Genomic DNA, 22788 nt, shown 5'->3' on the forward strand with positions numbered 1-22788 from the left:
CATGATATAACTGACATGTGATATAGCTGACATGATATAACTGACATGTGATATAACTGATACATGATATAACTGACATGTGATAAAGCGGATGTGATATAAGTGACATGTGATATAATTGACACCTTATATAACTGAAGTGATATAAGTGACATGTGATATAACTGACACATGATATAACTGACACATGATATAACTGACACATGATATAACTGACATGTGATATTACTGAAGTGATATAAGTGACATGTGATATAACTGACCCGTGATATAACTGACATGTGATATAACTGACACATGATATAACTGACATGTGATATAACTGACCCGTGATATAACTGACATGTGATATAACTGACACATGATATAAGTGACATGTGATATAACTGACATGTGATATAGCGGATGTGATATAACTGACATGTGATATAACTGACACATGATATAACTGACATGTGATATTGCTGACGTGACAACTGACGTGATATATAACTGACATGTGATATTGCTGACGTGACAACTGACGTGATATATAACTGACATGTGATATTGCTGACGTGACAACTGACGTGATATATAACTGACGTGTGCTTGTTTCCACAGACTCTGTTCATAGTGGTGGTGTGGATTGGATACTTCGGGATGTTGACTTCTGCCAGTCCCAGCTACACTTGGATCCTCATTCTACGGAGTTTGGTCGGCGCCGGAATGGGGGGCTCACCCCAGGGGTAGGTTTGTTACATACGAGGGTGGCCCTATATTGGGGAAGTGTTCAACATACTGGGTGGATCCAAGAGGGGAAAGTGTTCAATGTGCAGGGTGGCTTCAAGAGGGGAAAATGTTCAACTCATAGTAGGTCCATTAGGGGAAGTGTTAAATATACTAGGTTTCTCCATTAGGGGAAAGTGTTAAATATACTAGGTTTCTCTATTAGGGGAAAGTGTTAAATATACAAGGTTTCTCCATTTGGGGAAAGTGTTAAATATACAAGGTTTCTCCATTTGGGGAAAGTGTTAAATATACTAGGTTTCTCCATTTGGGGAAGTGTTAAATATACTGGGTTTCTCCATTAGGGGAAAGTGTTAAATATACTAGGTTTCTCCATTAGGGGAAAGTGTTAAATATACAAGGTTTCTCCATGTGGGGAAAGTGTTAAATATACTGGGTTTCTCCCTTAGGGGAAAGTGTTATATATACTAGGTTTCTCCATTTGGGGAAAGTGTTAAATATACTGGGTGGCTCCAAGAGGGGAAAGTGTTAAATATACTGGGTTTCTCCATTAGGGGTAAGTGTTAAATATACTGGGTGGCTCCAAGAGGGGAAAATGTTCAACACATTGAGTAGGTCCATTTGGGGAAGTATTAAATATACTAGGTTTCTCCATTAGGGGAAAGTGTTAAATATACTAGGTTTCTCCATTAGGGGAAAGTGTTAAATATACTAGGTTTCTCCATTAGGGGAAAGTGTTAAATATACAAGGTTTCTCCATTTGGGGAAAGTGTTAAAAATACTGGGTTTCTCCATTTGGGGAAGTGTTAAATATACTGGGTTTCTCCATTAGGGGAAAGTGTTAAATATACTAGGTTTCTCCATTAGGGGAAAGTGTTTAATATACAAGGTTTCTCCATGTGGGGAAAGTGTTAAATATACTGGGTTTCTCCCTTAGGGGAAAGTGTTATATATACTAGGTTTCTCCATTTGGGGAAAGTGTTAAATATACTGGGTGGCTCCAAGAGGGGAAAGTGTTAAATATACTGGGTTTCTCCATTAGGGGAAAGTGTTAAATATACTGGGTGGCTCCAAGAAGGGAAAGTGTTAAATATACTAGGTTTCTCCATTAGGGGAAAGTGTTAAATATACTGGGTGGCTCCATTTGGGGAAAGTGTTAAATATACTGGGTTTCTCCATTAGGGGAAAGTGTTAAATATACTAGGTTTCTCCATTAGGGGAAGTGTTAAATATACTAGGTTTCTCCATTAGGGGAAAGTGTTAAATATACTGCATTTCTCCATTAGGGGAAAGTGTTAAATATACTTGGTTTTTCCATTAGGGGAAAGTGTTAAATATACTAGGTTTCTCCAAAAGGGGAAAGTGTTCAACACACTGGGTTTCTCTATCAGGGGAAAGTGCTTATCATGCTGGCTCAAAGGAGTAGGTCTGTAAAGTATAGGCTCCAAGGGGTAGGTGTTCAACATACTGGCTCCAAGGGGCATGTGTTTCACATACTGGCTTCAAGGGGTATGTGTTTCACATACTGGCTCCAAGGGGTAGGTGTTCAACATACTGGCTCCAAGGGGTAGGTGTTCAACATACTGGCTCCAAGGGGTAGGCACTTCACACTCTGGCTCCAAGGGGCACGTGTTTAACATACTTGCTCCAAGGGGCATGTGTTTAACATATTGGCTCCAAGGGGCATGTGTTTCACATACTGGCTCCAAGGGGCATGTGTTTCACATACTGGCTCCAAGGGGCACGTGTTTAACATACTGGCTCCAAGGGGCATGTGTTTAACATACTGGCTCCAAGGGGTGGGTGTTTCACATACTGGCTTCAAGGGGTATGTGTTTCACATACTGGCTCCAAGGGGTGGGTGTTTAACAAACTGGCTCCAAGGGGTGGGTGTTTCACATACTGGCTCCAAGGGGTAGGTGTTTAACAAACTGGCTCCAAGGGGCATGTGTTTCACATACTGGCTCCAAGGGGTAGGTGTTTAACAAACTGGCTCCAAGGGGTGGGTGTTTCACATACTGGCTTCAAGGGGTATGTGTTTCACATACTGGCTCCAAGGGGTGGGTGTTTAACAAACTGGCTCCAAGGGGTGGGTGTTTCACATACTGGCTCCAAGGGGCATGTGTTTCACATACTGGCTCCAAGGGGTGGGTGTTTCACATACTGGCTCCAAGGGGCATGTGTTTCACATACTGGCTCCAAGGGGTGGGTGTTTCACATACTGGCTCCAAGGGGCATGTGTTTCACATACTGGCTCCAAGGGGTATGTGTTTCACATACTGGCTCCAAGGGGTGGGTGTTTAACAAACTGGCTCCAAGGGGTGGGTGTTTCACATACTGGCTCCTAGGGGCATGTGTTTCACATACTGGCTCCAAGGGGTGGGTGTTTCACATACTGGCTCCAAGGGGCATGTGTTTCACATACTGGCTCCAAGGGGTGGGTGTTTCACATACTGGCTCCAAGGGGCATGTGTTTCACATACTGGCTTCAAGGGGTATGTGTTTCACATACTGGCTCCAAGGGGTGGGTGTTTAACATACTGGCTCCAAGGGGTAGGTGTTTAACAAACTGGCTCCAAGGGGTGGGTGTTTAACAAACTGGCTCCAAGGGGTAGGTGTTTAACATACTGGCTCCAAGGGGCCTGTGTTTAACATACTGGCTCCAAGGGGTAGGTGTTTAACAAACTGGCTCCAAGGGGCATGTGTTTAACATACTGGCTCCAAGGGGCATGTGTTCAACATACTGGCTCCAAGGGGCATGTGTTTAACATACTGGCTCCAAGGGGTAGGTGTTTCACATACTGGCTCCAAGGGGCATGTGTTTAACATACTGGCTCCAAGGGGCATGTGTTTAACATACTGGCTCCAAGGGGTAGGTGTTTTACATACTGGCTCCAAGGTGCATGTATTTCACACACTGGCTCCAAGGGGCATGTGTTTTACACACTGGCTCCAAGGGGTATGTGTTTAACATACTGGCTCCAAGGTGCATGTGTTTCACATACTGGCTCCAAGGGGCATGTGTTTTACACACTGGCTCCAAGGGGTATGTGTTTAACATACTGGCTCCAAGGTGTATGTGTTTCACATACTGGCTCCAAGGGGCATGTGTTTAACACACTGGCTCCAAGGGGTGGGTGTTTAACATACTGGCTCCAAGGGGGAGATGTTTAACATATTGGCTCAAAGCGGCAGCTTTTTCACATACTGGCTCCAAGGGGCATGATTTTAACATACTGGCTCCAAGGGGTAGGTGTTCAACAAACTGGCTCCAAAGGGTTGGTGTTCAAGAAACTGGCTACAAAGGGTTGGTGTTTAACATATTGGCTCCAAATGGTAGATGTTCAACAAACTGGCTCCACTTCAGGATACGGCTATGAGTTGTGAGAAGCTCACGACCCCATGTTTGATGATGTCCCACCATGTTGCAGGTTTGCCTTGCTGGCGGAGTACGTCCCATCCAAGTATCGAGCCAGACTGCTTATATCAGGCCAGGTGAGTAGCCATGACTGGTAGCCCATGACCTATGAGTGTCCATGCTGTACCCACACAGACACTTTTAGACTGTATGGAAGCATAGGCTTTATTCATATTGCATTATTTGGTCAATAATTCTTTTTATTGACATCATATAGATTGAACATACCAAACTGTGTTAGCTACAATAACCTTTGGAGGTTCCAACAAACATAGATATCTGATTGGTTTAGCTTGGGGAATAACACTTCAAGGTAATTCCCATTCTATTTATTGCTTGCTTGTAACTGTCTAATCCGGAATTCATCTTACCTTGCAATAACTCTCTAATCCGTAATTTTTCATACCTCGACGGTTACTCTCTAATTCGTAATTCCTTGTACCCCGCTGGTAATTTTCTAATCCGTAATTCCTCGTACCTCGCTGGTAACTTTCCAATCCGTAATTCCCTGTACCCCGCTGGTAACTCTAATCCGTAATTCGTTGTACCTCACTGGTAACTCTCTGATCCGTAATTCCTGGTACCCCGCTGGTAACTCTATCCGTAATTCCTTGTACCCCGCTGGTAATTCTATCCGTAATTCCTCGTACCTCACTGGTAGCTCTATCCGTAATTCCTTTTACCTCACTGGTAGCTCTGTCCGTAATTCCTCCTACCTCACTGGTAACACTATCCGTAATTCCTCGTACCTCACTGGTAGCTCTATCTGTAATTCCTCGTACCTCACTGGTAACTCTATCCATAATTCCTCCTACCTCACTGGTAACTCTATCCGTAATTCCTCATACACCACTGGTAACTCTATCCGTAATTCCTCGTAACTCTATCTGTAATTCCTCGTACCCCACTGGTAACTCTATCCGTAATTCCTTGTACCCCACTGGTGACTCTATCCGTAATTCCTCGTACCTCACTGGTGACTCTATCCGTAATTCCTCGTACCTCACTGGTGACTCTATCCTGTAATTCCTCGTACCCCACTGGTAACACTATCCGTAATTCCCCGTACCTCACTGGTGACTCTTTCCGTAATTCCTCGTACCTCACTGGTGACTCTATCCGTAATTCCTCGTACCTCACTGGTGAGTCCCAAATGAATGAATAGTGTAATGATGTGAACTTTCTTCAGCTGTCCAATCAGCATTGAGAATCCGTAAAGTGCGCATGTGAAAGTGTCGTAAAATTCTTACATTTAATCTTTCTACCTGTATGGTAACATTGTATGTTATTTTTCTTGTAAGTATATATCATAATTGAAAATATCCAACTGAGTGTGTTTCTGTGTCTGCAGATATTCTGTGTTTCGTGTCTGCAGATATTCTGGGCGTCTGGCAGCATGTTTGAGATGTTCCTCGCGTCAGTGGTGATCCCCACGCTGGGCTGGCGATGGCTGCTGGTTTTGTCTGCTATTCCCATTGTTATGGCCTTGTTCTTTCTCTGTGTAAGTAGTCCTGTGTGTTCACACATTCAGGAGACGTCCAGAGTGAGTGAGTGAGTGAGTGCGTGAGATGCGCTGAACATGCTTCTTATGTTCTTATGTTGAGTCGTTTTTTATGTATTGTTCTGTTCCAATGGAGTATTGTTGTGTTACATATGGAGTATTGTTCTGTAACATATGAAGTATTGTTCTATGAGCTATGGAGTATTGTTCTGTTACATATGAAGTATTGTTCTATGAGCTATGGAGTATTGTTCTGTTGCATATGGAGTATTGTTCTGTTAGATATGGAGTATTGTTCCTGTTACATATGGAGTATTGTTCTGTTACATATGGAGTATTGTTCTGTTACATATGGAGTATTGTTGTGTTACATATGGAATATTGTTGTGTTACATGTGGAGTATTGTTCTGTGACATCCAGTATTGTTCTGTTACATATGGAGTATTGTTCTGTAACATATGAAGTATTGTTCTATGAGCTATGGAGTATTGTTCTGTTACATATGAAGTATTGTTCTATGAGCTATGGAGTATTGTTCTGTTACATATGGAGTATTGTTTTGTTACATATGGAGTATTGTTCTGTTACATATGGAGTATTGTTGTGTTACATATGGAGTATTGTTGTGTTACATATGGAGTATTGTTCTGTTACATATGGAGTATTGTTCTGTTACATATGGAGTATTGTTTTATGACATATGGAGTATTGTTGTGTTACATATGGAGTATTGTTCTGTGACATCCAGTATTGTTGTGTTACATATGGAGTATTGTTGTGTTACATGTGGAGTATTGTTCTGTTACATATGGACTATTGTTCTGTTACATATGGAGTATTGTTCTGTTATATATGGAGTATTGTTCTCTTACGTATAGAGTATTGTTCTGTTGCATATGGAGTATTGTTCCTTTACATATAGAGTATTGTTTTGTTACATATGGAGTATTGTTCTGTTACATATGGAGTATTGTTCTGTTACGTATGGAGTAATGTTGTGTTTCATATGGAGTATTGTTCTGTTACATGTGGAGTATTGTTCTGTTACATATGGAGTATTGTCCTGTTATATATGGAGTATTGTTCTCTTACGTATAGAGTATTGTTCGGTTGCATATGGAGTATTGTTCCTTTACATATGGAGTATTGTTTTGTTACATATGGAGTATTGTTCTGTTACATATAGAGTATTGTTCTGTTGCATATGGAGTATTGTTCTGTTAGATATGGAGTATTGTTCCTGTTACATATGGAGTATTGTTCTGTTACATATGGAGTATTGTTCTGTTACATATGGAGTATTGTTCTATGAGATATGGAGTATTGTTGTGTTACATATGGAGTATTGTTCTGTTACATATGGAGTATTGTTCTGTTACATGTGGAGTATTGTTGTGTTACATATGGAGTATTGTTCTGTTACATATGGAGTATTGTTCTGTTATATATGGAGTATTGTTCTGTTACATATGGAGTATTGTTCCTTTACATATGGAGTATTGTTCTGTTACATATGGAGTATTGTTCTGTTATATATGGAGTATTGTTCTCTTACGTATAGAGTATTGTTCTGTTGCATATGGAGTATTGTTCCTTTACATATGGAGTATTGTTTTGTTACATATGGAGTATTGTTCTGTTACATATGGAGTATTGTTCTGTTACGTATGGAGTATTGTTGTGTTACATATGGAGTATTGTTGTGTTACATGTGGAGTATTGTTCTGTTACATATGGAGTATCGTCCTGTTATATATGGAGTATTGTTCTCTTACGTATAGAGTATTGTTCTGTTGCATATGGAGTATTGTTCCTTTACATATGGAGTATTGTTTTGTTACATATGGAGTATTGTTCCTTTACATATAGAGTATTGTTCTGTTGCATATGGAGTATTGTTCTGTTACATATGGAGTATTGTTCTGTTACATATGGAGTATTGTTCTGTTACGTATGGAGTATTGTTGTGTTACATATGGAGTATTGTTCCTTTACATATGGAGTATTGTTCTGTTACATATGGAGTATTGTTCTGTTACATATGGAGTATTGTTGTGTTACATATGGAGTATTGTTCTGTTACGTATGGAGTATTGTTCTGTTACATATGGAGTATTGTTCCTTTACATATGGAGTATTGTTCTGTTACATATGGAGTATTGTTCTGTTACATATGGAGTATTGTTCTGTTACATATGGAGAATTGTTCTGTTGCATATGGAGTATTCGTCTCTTACATATGGAGTATTGTTCCTTTACATATGGAGTATTGTTTTGTTACATTTGGAGTAATGTACTGTTACGTATGGAGTATTGTTCCTTTACATATGGAGTATTGTTCTGTTACATATGGAGTATTGTTCCGTTACATATGGAGTATTGTTCTGTTAATATGGACTATTGTTCTGTTACCTGTGGAGTATTGTTCTGTTACAGTTTATCCCTGAGTCTGCCCGGTTCCTGGTTGCAGCCGGTCGGCATGACGAGGCGCTAGCAGCGTTACAGCGAGCTGCCAAAATAAACAAAACATCTCTACCCAAGGGGAGATTAGTACAAACAGAAGCTGTGGAGGTGGGTACAGGCTACTACAGGCTACTACAGGCTACTACATTTGGTTTTCAAAAGGGGGTGTCTGGCAGTAAAATTATCGGAGAGAGGATTTTATATTTAGGCCCCCTCCCTTTAAAGAATGCTTGATCTGCCCTTGCACAAGAGGTTTTCAAGGTACAAATGAACAACGAACAACGATACAATCATGTCTGTGTAAAACTCTCAGTATTAAAAGTGTACATAAATTATGGGAGCCATGCGTTACCATGCATAGTAACCAAAGTAGCGCTTTATCGAAGAGCGCAATAGCGAGCGATCACTGTATGATGTTACTAAGGACTATGTTTTCTTTGACCAGCTTAATTGTGACTAGTTAGGCTTCAAAATAGTTTTGATAAACAACAAAGGGAGGAATTAGGTAAGTGTTATATAAGTATGGGACATAAAATAAAGCATGTGTATGTGTGAGGGAGGGCAGAGTACAGTGGTGGCTGCTTACTAAAGCAAGGACCTAAGCAGTGTATAACATTCCCCACAATTTCAGTCAGGCAACTGGACTGGAGACATTGCTAAGTTACTGGACCAAATAAAATGTTGCCAGTCAGGAATTTTCTAGGCTGATGAATAAAATTTACAAAAGGGCAAACTTAAGAATAGAACTGTTTAATGTGAGTTCTGCTAGTTCTCAGTCAATATAAATAAACTGGTGGATTGGTAACTTGGTAACTTTATTAAACTCCTGACCATTGGGCATGCAACTTTTCAAAACTGACCATCCGTCAGCAAAATAGACCATCTTGGACTGATGGTCAGCGGGTATTTTAAACACTGCCCTTAGTACATATGAGGAACACTGGTGATTCTGGGATAGAATTATTCCCCAGCAACTTATGCTTGTTGTAGTGAGTGAGTATGGTTTTACGCCGCTTTTAGCAATATTCCAGCAATATCCCAGCGGGGGACACCACAAATGGGCTTCACACATTGTACCCATGTCGGGAATCGAACCCGGGTCTTCGGTGTGACGAGCGAACGCTTTAACCACTAGGCTACCCGACCGCCCCAATGCTTGTTGTAAGAGGCAACCATGTGGATTGGATGGTCCGGCTCAGTGATTTGGTTGATTTTGTGTCATCGTACCCTGAAGACATGGATAATTGCTGGCATTAACCATCACTGGATTGTCTTATCCAAAGTCAGTTATTTCCAGACCACTGTCAAACCAAAAAAAACAAGTATAAGTTGTAGCAGTATCACGAGAGGCATATGTGGTTTAATACAACAAATTTATCTTGCCGACATGTTTTAATCTGCCATTGTAAAAGAATTAAAACAAATGGAAGATTTGTTTGAATTTGATTTTGTTTATAGAAAACAGTTCTATTTGACTTGAAAATACAAGTTGTGGACAAGTGATACTTGTTCAAATATTTGCCCCCCCCTGTCAAAAAAAGTTAACTACGGCCTTGTGTGCAGTATTCTCATGTTGAGAGTGACAATGTAAAAAAACCTTACGTCTGCAACTCTCTTGCCAAAAATAGATGTCAACTGATGCACTGTAGTGAGCATACAATGTGGCCATGTTTCAGGTGGAGCGTGGCAAGTTTTCTGACCTGTTCAACAAGAACTACCTCCGCTCGACCCTGCAGCTCTGGTTGCTGTGGTTTGGGACGGCCTTCTCATACTACGGCATGGTGCTAGCAAGCGCTGAGATCCTGCGAGTAGAAAATGAAAAATGTAACTACAACTTGAGGGTGAATTGGTTTGAACGCCGCTTTGAACAGTATTCCAGTTATATCACAGCGTGTACTAAAGTGATGCACTTCGGTGAAACCCATGAGCACGGGTATGGTGCTGACAAACCTAGAAACATAATTTGGGCAACTGGGATTCAGACCCTCAATCATAAGGTTCTGGTGTGCCCAAGGGACATTACTCTGTGCACACTGAATTGCATGCCTATTATCACCTCCCCTGTTGTGACGTTGCTAAGAATGACATAAATCAATACTCACTCACTCATGTTTTTGAATTGCCAGATTTGTAAATGTAGTTATACAATGTACTATCATCAACAAAATCTGTCAGTGATGTGTGATGTGCCAGTGAACGTTGTCTCCTGTTTCAGAGAGTGATGTTGGATGTGCCAGTTAACGTTGTCTCTTGTTTCAGAGAGTGATGTGAGATGTGCCAGTGAACGTTGTCTCCTGTTTCAGAGAGTGATGTTGGATGTGCCAGTTAACGTTGTCTCTTGTTTCAGAGAGTGATGTGAGATGTGCCAGTGAACGTTGTCTCCTGTTTCAGAGAGTGATGTTGGATGTGCCAGTTAACGTTGTCTCTTGTTTCAGAGAGTGATGTGAGATGTGCCAGTGAACGTTGTCTCCTGTTTCAGAGAGTGATGTGTGATGTGCCAGTGAATGTTGTCTCCTGTTTCAGATAGTGATGTGTGTTCGTGCAATTACCTGACGGCTGATGATTACAGGACGATGATTATATCAACACTAGGAGAATTCATATGTAAGTATATGTCTAGCAGAGTTCATGTATGAGGGATTTATTCAGGATTCAAAACTATGTGCCTTTAAGTTGGCAGGCAAACTGAGGGGAAATCACAATATTGGTTAAATTGGAAATTTTACTGTCATTTGCTGGAGATTTGTGGTCGAATATGGCCTCTGATCTGGTCGAAATAAACATGTCATGTAGGTTAGCTTTCTAAAGGTTTGGACAACCTTTCTGTCGAGGCATATTTGGAGCCCAAGCCAAATCTCGTGATTGAAATGGGTATGAATAACCTTACTTTGGGCTCCCGCTTACGGACTATTGATTGTCTTGTAGATGTAGCGGAGTACCTGAGTCAACTGACTGCTGAATGACCCTGTTTTGTTATAGGTTTGCCAGTCAACTGGCTGCTGATTGACCCTGTTTTGTTATAGGTTTGCCAGTCAACTGGCTGCTGATTGACCCTGTTTTGTTATAGGTTTGCCAGTGAACTGGCTGCTGATTGACCGGGTTGGTCGTCGGATCACAGGAACAGTGAACCTATCTGGGTGCGGTCTATTCTTCATCCTCCTCCAGATCCCCGTGTCCAGGAGCGTCCTCACCGGCTTCATGTTTGCTGTCCGAGGTTTCTCTGCCGCCACCTTCAACTGGATATATATATACTCATCAGAGGTGAGGTCAGGGGTCACTCATATATAGTCATCAGATGAGGTCAGGGGTCACTCATATATACTCATCAGAGATGAGGTCAGGGGTCACACATATATAGTCATCAGATGAGGTCAGGGGTCACACATATATACTCATCAGAGATGAGGTCAGGGGTCACACATATATAGTCACCAGAGGTGAGGTCAGGGGTCACTCATATATAGTCATCAGAGATGAGGTCAAGGGTCACACATATATACTCATCAGAGATGAGGTCAGGGGTCACTCATATATACTCATCAGAGATGAGGTCAGGGGTCACACATATATACTCATCAGAGGTGAGGTCAGGGGTCACTCATATATAGTCATCAGAGCTGAGGTCGGGGGTCATTCATATATACTCATCAGAGATGAGGTCAGGGGTCACTCATATAAACTCATCAGAGATGAGGTCAGGGGTCACACATATATAGTCACCAGAGATGAGGTCAGGGGTCACACATATATAGTCACCAGAGATGAGGTCAGGGGTCACACATATATAGTCACCAGAGATGAGGTCAGGGGTCACTCATATAGTCATCAGAGATGAGGTCAGGGGTCACTCATATATAGTCATCAGAGCTGAGGTCAGGGGTCACTCATATATACTCATCAGAGGTGAGGTCAGGGGTCACTCATATATAGTCATCAGAGCTGAGGTCGGGGGTCATTCATATATACTCATCAGAGATGAGGTCAGGGGTCACTCATATAAACTCATCAGAGATGAGGTCAGGGGTCACACATATATAGTCACCAGAGATGAGGTCAGGGGTCACACATATATAGTCACCAGAGATGAGGTCAGGCGTCACACATATATAGTCATCAGAGATGAGGTCAGGGGTCACACATATATAGTCACCAGAGGTGAGGTCAGGGGTCACTCATATATAGTCATCAGAGATGAGGTCAGGGGTCACACATATATAGTCATCAGAGATGAGGTCAGGGGTCACACATATATAGTCATCAGAGATGAGGTCAGGGGTCACTCATATACACTCAGCAGAGATGGGGTCAGGGGTCACATATACTCATGAAAGGTGAGGGGTCAAATATATACTCATCGTAGGTGAGTTCATTGGTCAACTAATTAGTCATATAATTAGTAAGAAACTATAAACTCAGTAATGTTCGAGGTCAAGGCACAGCATATTAAGGAGGTCAGTAGACGGTGATCAAGATTCAGGATAAGTATACTTTGAATCAAGCAGAATGTTTGAATAATTAGAAATACTGAGAGAGATATGTATATTCACTGTTAGTAATCAGTTGGTGCTGGGGTTGGGATGTGTACTTGGGTACACTGGTCAGGTGGGAACTGAGAATGACCCGGGTCCCACAGGACTACCCCAACCCGTGGTTAGTCACTTGATATATTGTTTAATGACAAAAATGATCTAGAACTATATGGTAAATTTGGACTCGTTCCAGCCCTAATACACATGAGCATTTCTGATTAAATGCAATGTTTTTATACTTACCTGACGCTACACAGTGCATCTGGCCAATTCAAGATGCACACTGAAGCAAAGTAGCAGGGATTTGCCCGAGGTTGTCCGAGTGGATGTGATTGGAAGAGCAGCAATGTAGATCGGAGCATGCTTATACACCTGTACTCAAGCTAACTAGTCTGTATATACTGACATTGTAACTGCTATTGGTTCGTAGTTGGTGCAAGGGGCACAGGTGGCCCAGCCGTCTAAGGCGCCGCGATTCGCTGTGCAGATTGCGTCCCTTGGGCACGCCAGAAACCTATGATTGTGGGTTCGAATCCTGGTTCGCCCCGACTATGTTTCTAGGTTTGTCAGCACCATACCCGTGCTCGTGGGTTTCACCGAAGTGGTTAACGTCTGAGACCTGCATCACTTGGGGCTTTCCTCCCACATTAAGCTGACACACCGCGATATAACTGGAATACTGTTAAAAGCGGTGTTAAAGCCAACTCACTCACTTAGTTGTTGCATCCTGAAATAGTCATGGTCATGGAAATAGCCCTGTAAAAAGTTCAATATCATCACAAGTGTTCCTCCTCCACCTATTGTTAGGCATATATTCACTGTTTCTGTCTACGACTGTACAAGCGCTGTGACATGTTCCAGGTGTACCCGACGTCTATACGCACGCTGGGCATGGGCACAGCCTCTTCCTGGGCCCGCGTCGGGGCGATGATCACCCCATTTGTAGCACAGGTCCTCCTGGCAGCATCCATCATTGCAGCAACATGGCTGTACGGCTTGCTTTGCTTTATCTGTGCCATCACGGCATTTCTCCTGCCCATAGAAACCAAGGACCGAATAATGCCGGTGAGTGATATAGTTGGAATGGCACAATGGACTTTCTTATGCTTATGGAAAGGGTTTCTGTCACTTTTATTTACCTGGCTGTTGAAACCAATGACCGTGGTGTGCCATGTCATGTTTGTTTGTTTGATGTTTAACGCCATACTCAGCAATATTCCAGCTATACGACGGCGGTCTGTTAATAATTGAGGCAGGACCAGACAATCCAGTAATTGACATCATGAGCATCGATCAACGCAATTTGGATATGATCACATGCATCAAGTCAGCGAGTCTGATCCCATTAGTTGCCTCTTACGACAAGCATAGTCACCTCTTAGGGCAAGCATGGGTTGCTGAAGACCTATTCTACCCCGGATTTACCTGAATCAAACAATTGAGACATGGTCAGGGTATTCACGGCAAGCATGGACCGAGCCATACTGGTTTGTGTTTGTCAGGCCTGTTGAGACCAATGGCTGAGCTCTGCCTATTGATTTTGAGCAAAGATTAGGAGCCCACTAAAACAGTGATTGATTGGCCAGCCTCTCATTGTCATTGACCGCCTCCGTGGTCCAGTGGTAGAGATCCGCCCGCAGAGCGGAAGGTCAGAGGTTCGATCCCTGGCTGCGTCATACCAAAAGACGTTAAAAGATGGTACTTGTTGTTACCCTGTCTGACGCTCGGTTTTAAGGGGCTAAAACAAGGACTGGTCAGCTCGGAGTCGGTATACTGTGTCTGAGTGGGGTATTCATGTGAATCTGTGGCATGGTAGTGGTATAATCAGTGGGTTGGTTGTTTTACGCCGCACTCAGCAATATTCCAGCTATATGACGGCGGTCTGTAAATAATCGAGTCTGGACCAGACAATCCAGTGATTAATATCATGAGCATCGATCCACGCAATTGGGATCAATGACATGCATCAACCAAGTCAGCTAGCCTGACCACCCGATCTGGTTAGTCGCCTTTTACGACAAGCACAGTCGCCTTTTACGGCAAGCATGGGTTGCTGAAGACCTATTCTACCCCGGAATCTTCACGGGTCTTATAATCAGTGGGCTAGTGTTATAAAATCGGCATTAGTCCATACTACAAGCAGCCGAACACACATGTGCATGCACATGCTATATAAATGCAATAATCTTGGACGTGATGTTAAACGCCATTTCACCCACCTCTGGTTGTCATTGTACCCTGACAACATGATCCATTGCTAAAAATATCAACGACTGATTTGTCGGGCACAGACTTGATTTATTGGAACAACATTCACTCACTCATGCAGTTACCAAGTGCTGGGTGTAAGTTGTTTCTGGGGGGGGAGAGGGGGGTAGCCTCATGATTAAAGTATTTGCTTGTCAAGCCGAAGACATTGGTTCAATTCCCCACGTGGGTACAATGTGTCTTCCTGCCGTGATATTGCTGGAACATTACTAAAAGCGGCGTAAAACCATACTCACTCACTCACATAGCTGTTATGACTCCCCATTTGTAAGAATATGATAATATCCTGTTTCCCGTTCTCATAAAATCATATATCAAATGTCATTTGATTCAGTATTTTTTGTGATTCAGCAAACTGTGGCATACAAACGGATGAAGTGATGTGACCTGATGGCTTGTCTTCTCGGAGAATACCTGTGCTTTGCTGACAACGACACATGTTTCCAAGTGGAAACAAACTTTGTGATCTTCAGACGGTTGTTATTGAGCACGTCCATTACAACCTTGACCTTACTTGACAATGATAGCTGACAACTAATATTCTATTTGACCTGGTAGTATTTCTACCGGAAGATCTCGGAGTATCTGTGTTGTTATGATATCGGGAACAACGTGTGAAAATACTTGTGATAAACTTGACCTTGAGTATAAATGACCATGGGTGACTACATGTATGGTTGATTGTTGGTACAGATGTATAAACTCAGCTCGTGGATGGCATCCTCGTCCATGTTAGAGCCATCGGCTTCTGTGAACAGTATCTGGTGCTTTCTTTGATGTGGAGTTTCTGATACTGATTCCACTGTCTTTTATATAGAGTTTCTGATACTGGATCCACTGTCTTTTATATGGAGTTTCTGATACTGGATCCACTGTCTGTTCTATGGAGTTTCTGATACTGGATCCACTGTCTGTTATATGAAGTTTCTGATACTGGATCCACTGTCTGTTATATAGAGTTTCTGATACTGGCTCCCTAGTCTGTTATATAGAGTTTCTGATACTGGATCCACTGTCTTTTATATGGAGTTTCTGATACTGGATCCACTGTCTTTTATATGGAGTTTCTGATACTGGATCCACTGTCTGTTATATAGAGTTTCTGATACTGGATCCACTGTCTGTTATATAGAGTTTCTGATACTGGATCCACTGTCTGTTATATGGAGTTTCTGATACTGGATCCACTGTCTTTTATGTCGAGTTTCTGATACTGGATCCACTGTCTTTTATGTCGAGTTTCTGATATTGGATCCACTGTCTGTTCTATGGAGTTTCTGATACTGGATCTACTGTCTTTTATATGGAGTTTCTGATACTGGATCCACTGTCTGTTTTATAGAGTTTCTGATACTGGATCCACTGTCTGTTATATAGAGTTTCTGATACTGGATCCACTGTCTTTTATATGGAGTTTCTGATACTGGATCCACTGTCTTTTATATGGAGTTTCTGATACTGGATCCACTGTCTTTTATATAGAGTTTCTGATACTGGATCCACTGTCTGTTATATGGAGTTTCTGATACTGGATCCACTGTCTTTTAGGTCGAGTTTCTGATATTGGATCCACTGTCTTTTATGTAGAGTTTCTGATACTTGATCCACTGTCTGTTCTATGGAGTTTCTGATACTGGATCCACTGTCTTTTATATAGAGTTTCTGAGACTGGATCCACTGTCTTTTATATGGAGTTTCTGAGACTGGATCCACTGTCTTTTATATGGAGTTTCTGAAAGTGGATCCACTGTCTTTTATATGGAGTTTCTGTGATGGTCACAGGATGCATGGTATCACCATTTAAGCATGTTTCACAAACTGAGATTATCTGTACATTCATGAAGATCATGTGATTCTGTGAAAGATACATTTGAATTATACTGTATTTGACATAATAAGCATCCAGGGCGCTCTCAAAATTAGAAATAGGGGGCTCTTATTAGAATATTATTTTGGTGAAAAAAACAGAGTTGAAGATAAATTTTGTAGTTTATGCTGGCAGCCTGAAATGTTTTTATACGACAGATATATTTTTCCAGAATTTAATTGCCCATAATAATTTACATTGATCAATCGGAAGAGGTGCTAATTGGGATTGTTCACTAGCCAATATATTAGTAAATATCGCCATGGGCGCTTATTAGAGTGGGGCGCTTATTACGTCACATACAGTAATTATGTTTGTTTTATGCCTATGTCGGCAATATTTTAGCTATTCCTATGACAAACAAACAAGACTATGCCCTACATTGATACATGATTGGCCAAGAACCATTTTAGTTGACTCTTTGGACGGTATGAGGCACCCTAACCCTACCCTAACCCTAACCCTAACCCTAACCCTAACCCTAACCTTAACCCTCTCCCACAGTCCCCACAGGATACTTGTTCAGTTACTCTTATGATCCAAGTATCATCAAGGCTCCGTTACCATGGCTAAAGTGAGGCCTCATAAGCCTGGACCGGTTGTTCTGGAATCCCACCATCACATATATAGTCACATTACTCTGCACCCATGAACCCATGATTCGTTAATCCGGAAATTTATTAATCCTGATGATTTCACAAGGAAAGGTACTTTCTATATTAATGAGTTTTCACTGTACTGAGATGTCTTGTGAATGATAAGATAGCCAAATATGTTGAATATGTCATTTACTTTATTGATATATAATGACGATAATGAAATGTAAGTTGTGCTTTGCATGTGGCAGTTGGTGTAAATAAATGTTACTTGATATAGGTATCACCAGTTTTTACAGACAGCAGTGTATAAACTGTTTAGCCATGTGCAGAGTGTCTTCCATCCAGCTAACCCTAACCCAGCCACTACCCAAAACCTTAACCCTAACCCAGCCACTACCCAAAACCTCAACCCTAACCCAGCAACTACCAAAAGCCTCAACCCTAACCCAGCCACTACCAAAAACCTCAACCCTAACCCAGCCACTACCAAAAACCTCAACCCTAACCCAGCCACTACCCAAAACCTCATCCCTAACCCAGCCACTACCCAAAACCTCAACCCTAACCCAGCCACTACCCAAAACCTCAACCCTAAACCAGCCACTACCCAAAACCTCAACCCTTACCCAGCCACTACCCAAAACTGTTTAGCCATGTGCAGAGTGTCTTCCATCCAGCTAACCCTAACCCAGCCACTACCCAAAACCTTAACCCTAACCCAGCCACTACCCAAAACCTCAACCCTAACCCAGCAACTACCAAAAGCCACAAACCCTAACCCAGCCACTACCAAAAACCTCAACCCTAACCCAGCCACTACCAAAAACCTCAACCCTAACCCAGCCACTACCAAAAACCTTAACCCTTACACTAACCTTAACCTTAACCCTAACCCATCATTATCCAAAACCTTCATCTAAGTTCCTATCCCAGCTGTGTGAATTGTGTCCCTTGGCTGCCAGCGTCATTGGTTTGAATCCGAGAATCACTCCAGTTATGATCCTTGGTTTGTCTTCACCGGGCCTTGACCATGAGTTTGACCAGATGTGCCATTGCCAACGTCTTCAATAAGACTAGATCCTATATCACTCACTCCACCTTATGTAGTTGTAGAAGTGTGTTTGTAGAAAGGAGGGGCGAACATAAATACAAAGTGATGAAGGACGTCGACCTTTTCTGCTCTGTGCCAACAACTTTTGAGTCTACTACCCCAAACTCAGCTCTTAGCATCATTTTACATTTTACATTTTAGTGTTATCACATGGACTCTTTATAACTCCTATGATTGTCGGTTCGAATCCCGGTACACCCCGATTATGTTTCTAGGTTTGTCAGCACCATACCCGTGCTCGTGGGTTTCACCGAAGTGGTAAACCTCTAAGACCTGCATCACTTCGGGCTTTCCTCCCACATTAAGCTGACACGCCGTGATATAACTGGAATACTGTTAAAAGCGGTGTTAAACCCAACTCACTCACTCACTCACTCTTTATAACTGAACTTATTGGACCAATGCGAAATTTACTAGACGCGGCCTTTGGACTAGTGGTTAAAGTCAATGACTGCATATACCACCCATGAGCATTATTATATTGCTGACAAACCATAATCAGGGCCAATCTGGGATTCAAACACAAGGTCACAGGATCCTGGCAGGCCTAAGGAACACAGCTCCAACAACTGCCTTAGACAACTGGGCCACCTCCCACCCTCCCTAGTTTATTGGGACATATCACATAAGGTCAAACACAGATAGGCATACACATTTGTTTTGTGCTTCTGACCTCAACATTTCATTTCTTTATGAGTGACATGTTTTTATTCTGCCACAGTAAGCACCTATTTGTTAATGAAGATTTGGTTGACAAGGAATCCGGACTAAACGTTCGAGAAAAGTAGCACAGACATACCTTGTTCACTTCTTGTAAGTTGACGTAGCTTTTGACATATTGATGTGATGTATACTACTCAAAAGAAAGCCTGATTCTTTCATATGGCTACGGTTAATCTGTCTTCCCATGAAAGATTAACTTTAGTAATATGAAACATGACAGATTAGCTATAGTAATATGAAACATGACAGATTAACTATAGTAGTATGAAACATGACAGATTAGCTATAGTAGTATGAAACATGACAGATTGACTATAGTAATATGAAACATGACAGATTATCTATAGTAATATGAAACATGACTTATTAACTATAGTAATATGAAACATGACAGATTAGCTATAGTAATATGAAACATGACTTATTAGCTATAGTAATATGAAACATGACAGATTAACTATAGCAGTATGAAACATGACAGATTAACTATAGTAATATGAAACATGACTTATTAGCTATAGTAATATGAAACATGACAAATCAACTATAGTAATATGAAACATGACAAATCAACTATAGTAATATGAAACATGACAGATTAGCTATAGTAGTATGAAACATAGAATTCTATGACTATAGAATAGGATGTTCTTCTTTTGAGAAGAATATATTAATGATCATACCGTGATCTGACTACAAGCAAATATTGGTTCTAAGTGTTCTCGAAGAATGGAAAACTACAATTGTTTTGAGTCAGACAGGTTTCACTTATTTACACCTTGTCTGGACATGTTGTCCTGGATTTGCATTTATTGGGCTTTCATTGATTTTGCTGACATTGCAGCTTGTGCTGTTCATGAAGGGCCATGTGTCACCAGGTTTGGTTCAGTATCACACAGGCTGGAATGTTGAAGACCTTGAACTTTTCAACACCTAAGGGACTGACTGATCTTAAGGAGGGCTGGGTTTTTATTGCCAAAAACATTGTTGCAGAAAATGCTTTAAAAATAAATATGCTTCAGACTGTTATAAAAGAAAGAAATTGTCTCAACAAAATGACATTTTTTGCGCACAATAATTGACAAACATATATTTAGGCTCATAATTAGAATTAAAAAATGTGGTTTCACAGCTGTAGCTGACTGAAGACTGGTCTCAAAATACCAGGCCCTGGCCCCTGCCATAAAGTTCCATCAGCTTCAGCAATGTATTGTGTAAAGGGAGCACTTCAATTGTTTGAGGTCAGATAAAAATCTTAATTCCTGAAGTTCTGAAAAATACCTTACACCCCTCCTACAACTAAATTGTTAGAAACTTGCCAACAGGAAGCACACAATCGTAGCACTGTTGCATAACAAATTATTGAGAAAACCAGTTCACCAAGAAAGGTCAACTGATGCTCTTTCTTGTATTACAACACGTCTTACAAAGGATTGTGTAATGTTCATTTTCAGAAAAAATCATTTGATGATGCCATTTATTGACTTGATCTTCGATCCTTGAAAAGTTGATTTGGGAAAACTTGAAAACCTTTTAACCCAATCCAAAACTTCAGGGAGGGCACGGATGGCCCAGTCGTCTAAGGTGCCGCGATTCGCTGTGCAGAGTTGCGTCCCTTGGGCACGCCAGAAACCTATGATTGTGGGTTCGAATCCCGGTTCGCCCCGATTATGTTTCTAGGTTTGTCAGCACCATACCCGTGCTCGTGGGTTTCACAGAAGTGGTAAACGTCTGAGACCTGCATCACTTGGGGCTTTCCTCCCACATTAAGCTGACACGCCGTGATATAACTGGAATACTGTTAAAAGCGGCGTTAAACCCAACTCACTCACTCACTCACCAACACTTCAGGAATCAACATTCTTATCTGACATTAAGCCTTTGAAGGCCTCCCCAATGGAGGTGGTGGACATTGTATCAGGATGTTCATTATCAATGGGAGAACTGACCCCCCTGGCAGGTTATAAAGTGACTTCATGGTGAGACAAATGTGAATGATTTCTTTGTGATCTGTATTGTATATAGCTGCTAGAGTACAACACCCCAGAAGTAGACGTAACATGGGCATTCCTTCAATGGTTATTTCCTACTCAAAAGTTAAGGACCGTCCAATTCTTTCATAGGACCAGAGTTAATCTTTTGTGCTGATAACATTGTTAATGAATTTTTTGAAAGACATTTAGAAGTTGGAAGCACATAAAAACATGACACTTTTAATGGATAATAAGAAGAATAATTGAAGTTGTTATCCATAAAAAGTGTCATGTAAACATGCTTAATGTAAAAACATCTGGCTAGCCAAAATTATGTTCAACAAAATCAAAACAAACTGTTATCTGTTGTGGGCTTGTCAAGTGTACAGTTAGATGCATACTATTGAAAAAATGCCAACATTTTGCCAATGTGAGTTGAGATAGTATTAAGCCCGAACAAGTTTCTTGTTTAACTGATTTCTCAGCCAGTTTGCCAGGATACAATAGCAAAACTAGAATGTATTGAGTGTTAAAAAATAAAAGACAGGGCGAGGGGATTTATTTTTCAAACAATTTGTTCCACAAATTTGTTCCATGTCGTGAAAAAAAAATGTTGTGGGCTCCAAATGTGATGTGCACCTCCATTAAGAGAAAACAAGCTAATGTTTTAAAGTTGTTACTGAAAAGATATTAGGGTCCCTGAGCTCATTCTCGGGGGCCCTCTGTGATACTGCTTGGATGTTGTAGTTGTGTAATACCATACTCTCACACTCACCAGTGTGTTTACAATATAACATGCAAGATTGTTTTCTGTTTTATTTTACATGGGAAACATAAATATATTTTCAATGCGAAGTTTTGTGTTATTTGTCAGTGTTATTTTTCACACACATACACTACTGCCTAAAAGTTCATTCCCCTAACGACCGCCTCCGTGGTCTAATGGTAGAGCATCCGCCCGGAGAGCGGAAGGTCCGGGGTTCGATCCCCAGCCGCGTCATACCAAAAGACGTTAAAAGATGGTACTTGTTGTTACCCTGTCTGGCGCTCGGCATCAAGGGGCTAAAACAAGGACTGGTCAGCTCGGAGTCAGTATACTGTGTCTGAGTGGGGTATTCATGTTAAACTGCGGCATGGTATCTCAGTGAGCTAGCACTATAAATCGGCATCAGTCCGGACTAGTACAAGCAGCCACACACACATACACGTGCATGCACGTCGCTATATAAGTGCAATAATCTTGGACGCGACGTTAAACCCCATTTCACCACCTCATTCCCCTAACACGCGTTGAGAACGCGTGTAACACGCATATGACACTGGTGTGCAACGGATGTGCAGCGCGTGTGCAACCCGTTGAGCACGCGTGAGTCACTCGTTGCACACGCGTGTGCCATGTGTGTAACACGGGACCGGGTTTCAGTTGAAGTTGGAAAACATATTAAAAGAATAGTGAGATAAATCAAAACAGTGAGATGTGAATCTTGAGTTAACGAGCCGCCATTGACCTGTGTTCACCAGACCATGAACACAAGGTCGGCCCGTCTTAATTAGTGTTCCGTTGTTGGACTTTTATGGCATGAACCATTCCAGAAGGGTCCAGTCT

The 22788-nt window shown here is 41.6% G+C and overlaps 1 protein-coding gene across 5 annotated transcripts in view; it reads left to right on the forward strand.

The window, feature by feature from the left end:
* Positions 1–18013, forward strand: part of LOC124135223 (putative transporter SVOPL) — a 75359-nt gene extending 57346 nt beyond the window's left edge. For all 5 annotated transcript variants that reach the window (XM_048396338.1, XM_048396340.1, XM_048396343.1 and 2 more), the window contains 9 exons: positions 604–728; positions 4161–4224; positions 5523–5648; positions 8086–8220; positions 9789–9936; positions 10636–10716; positions 11180–11373; positions 13503–13706; positions 15261–18013. In XM_048396338.1, coding sequence (XP_048252295.1) covers positions 604–728; positions 4161–4224; positions 5523–5648; positions 8086–8220; positions 9789–9936; positions 10636–10716; positions 11180–11373; positions 13503–13706; positions 15261–15290 — 1107 coding nt within the window. In that variant the 3' untranslated portion in view covers positions 15291–18013. The remainder of the gene's footprint in view (positions 1–603; positions 729–4160; positions 4225–5522; positions 5649–8085; positions 8221–9788; positions 9937–10635; positions 10717–11179; positions 11374–13502; positions 13707–15260) is intronic.
* Positions 18014–22788: the final 4775 nt, after the last annotated feature.

The sequence above is a fragment of the Haliotis rufescens genome, unplaced genomic scaffold, assembly GCF_023055435.1.
Source record: "Haliotis rufescens isolate VD_foot unplaced genomic scaffold, xgHalRufe1.0.p SCAF_15, whole genome shotgun sequence".
In the NCBI taxonomy this organism is placed as follows: Eukaryota; Metazoa; Mollusca; class Gastropoda; order Lepetellida; family Haliotidae; genus Haliotis; species Haliotis rufescens.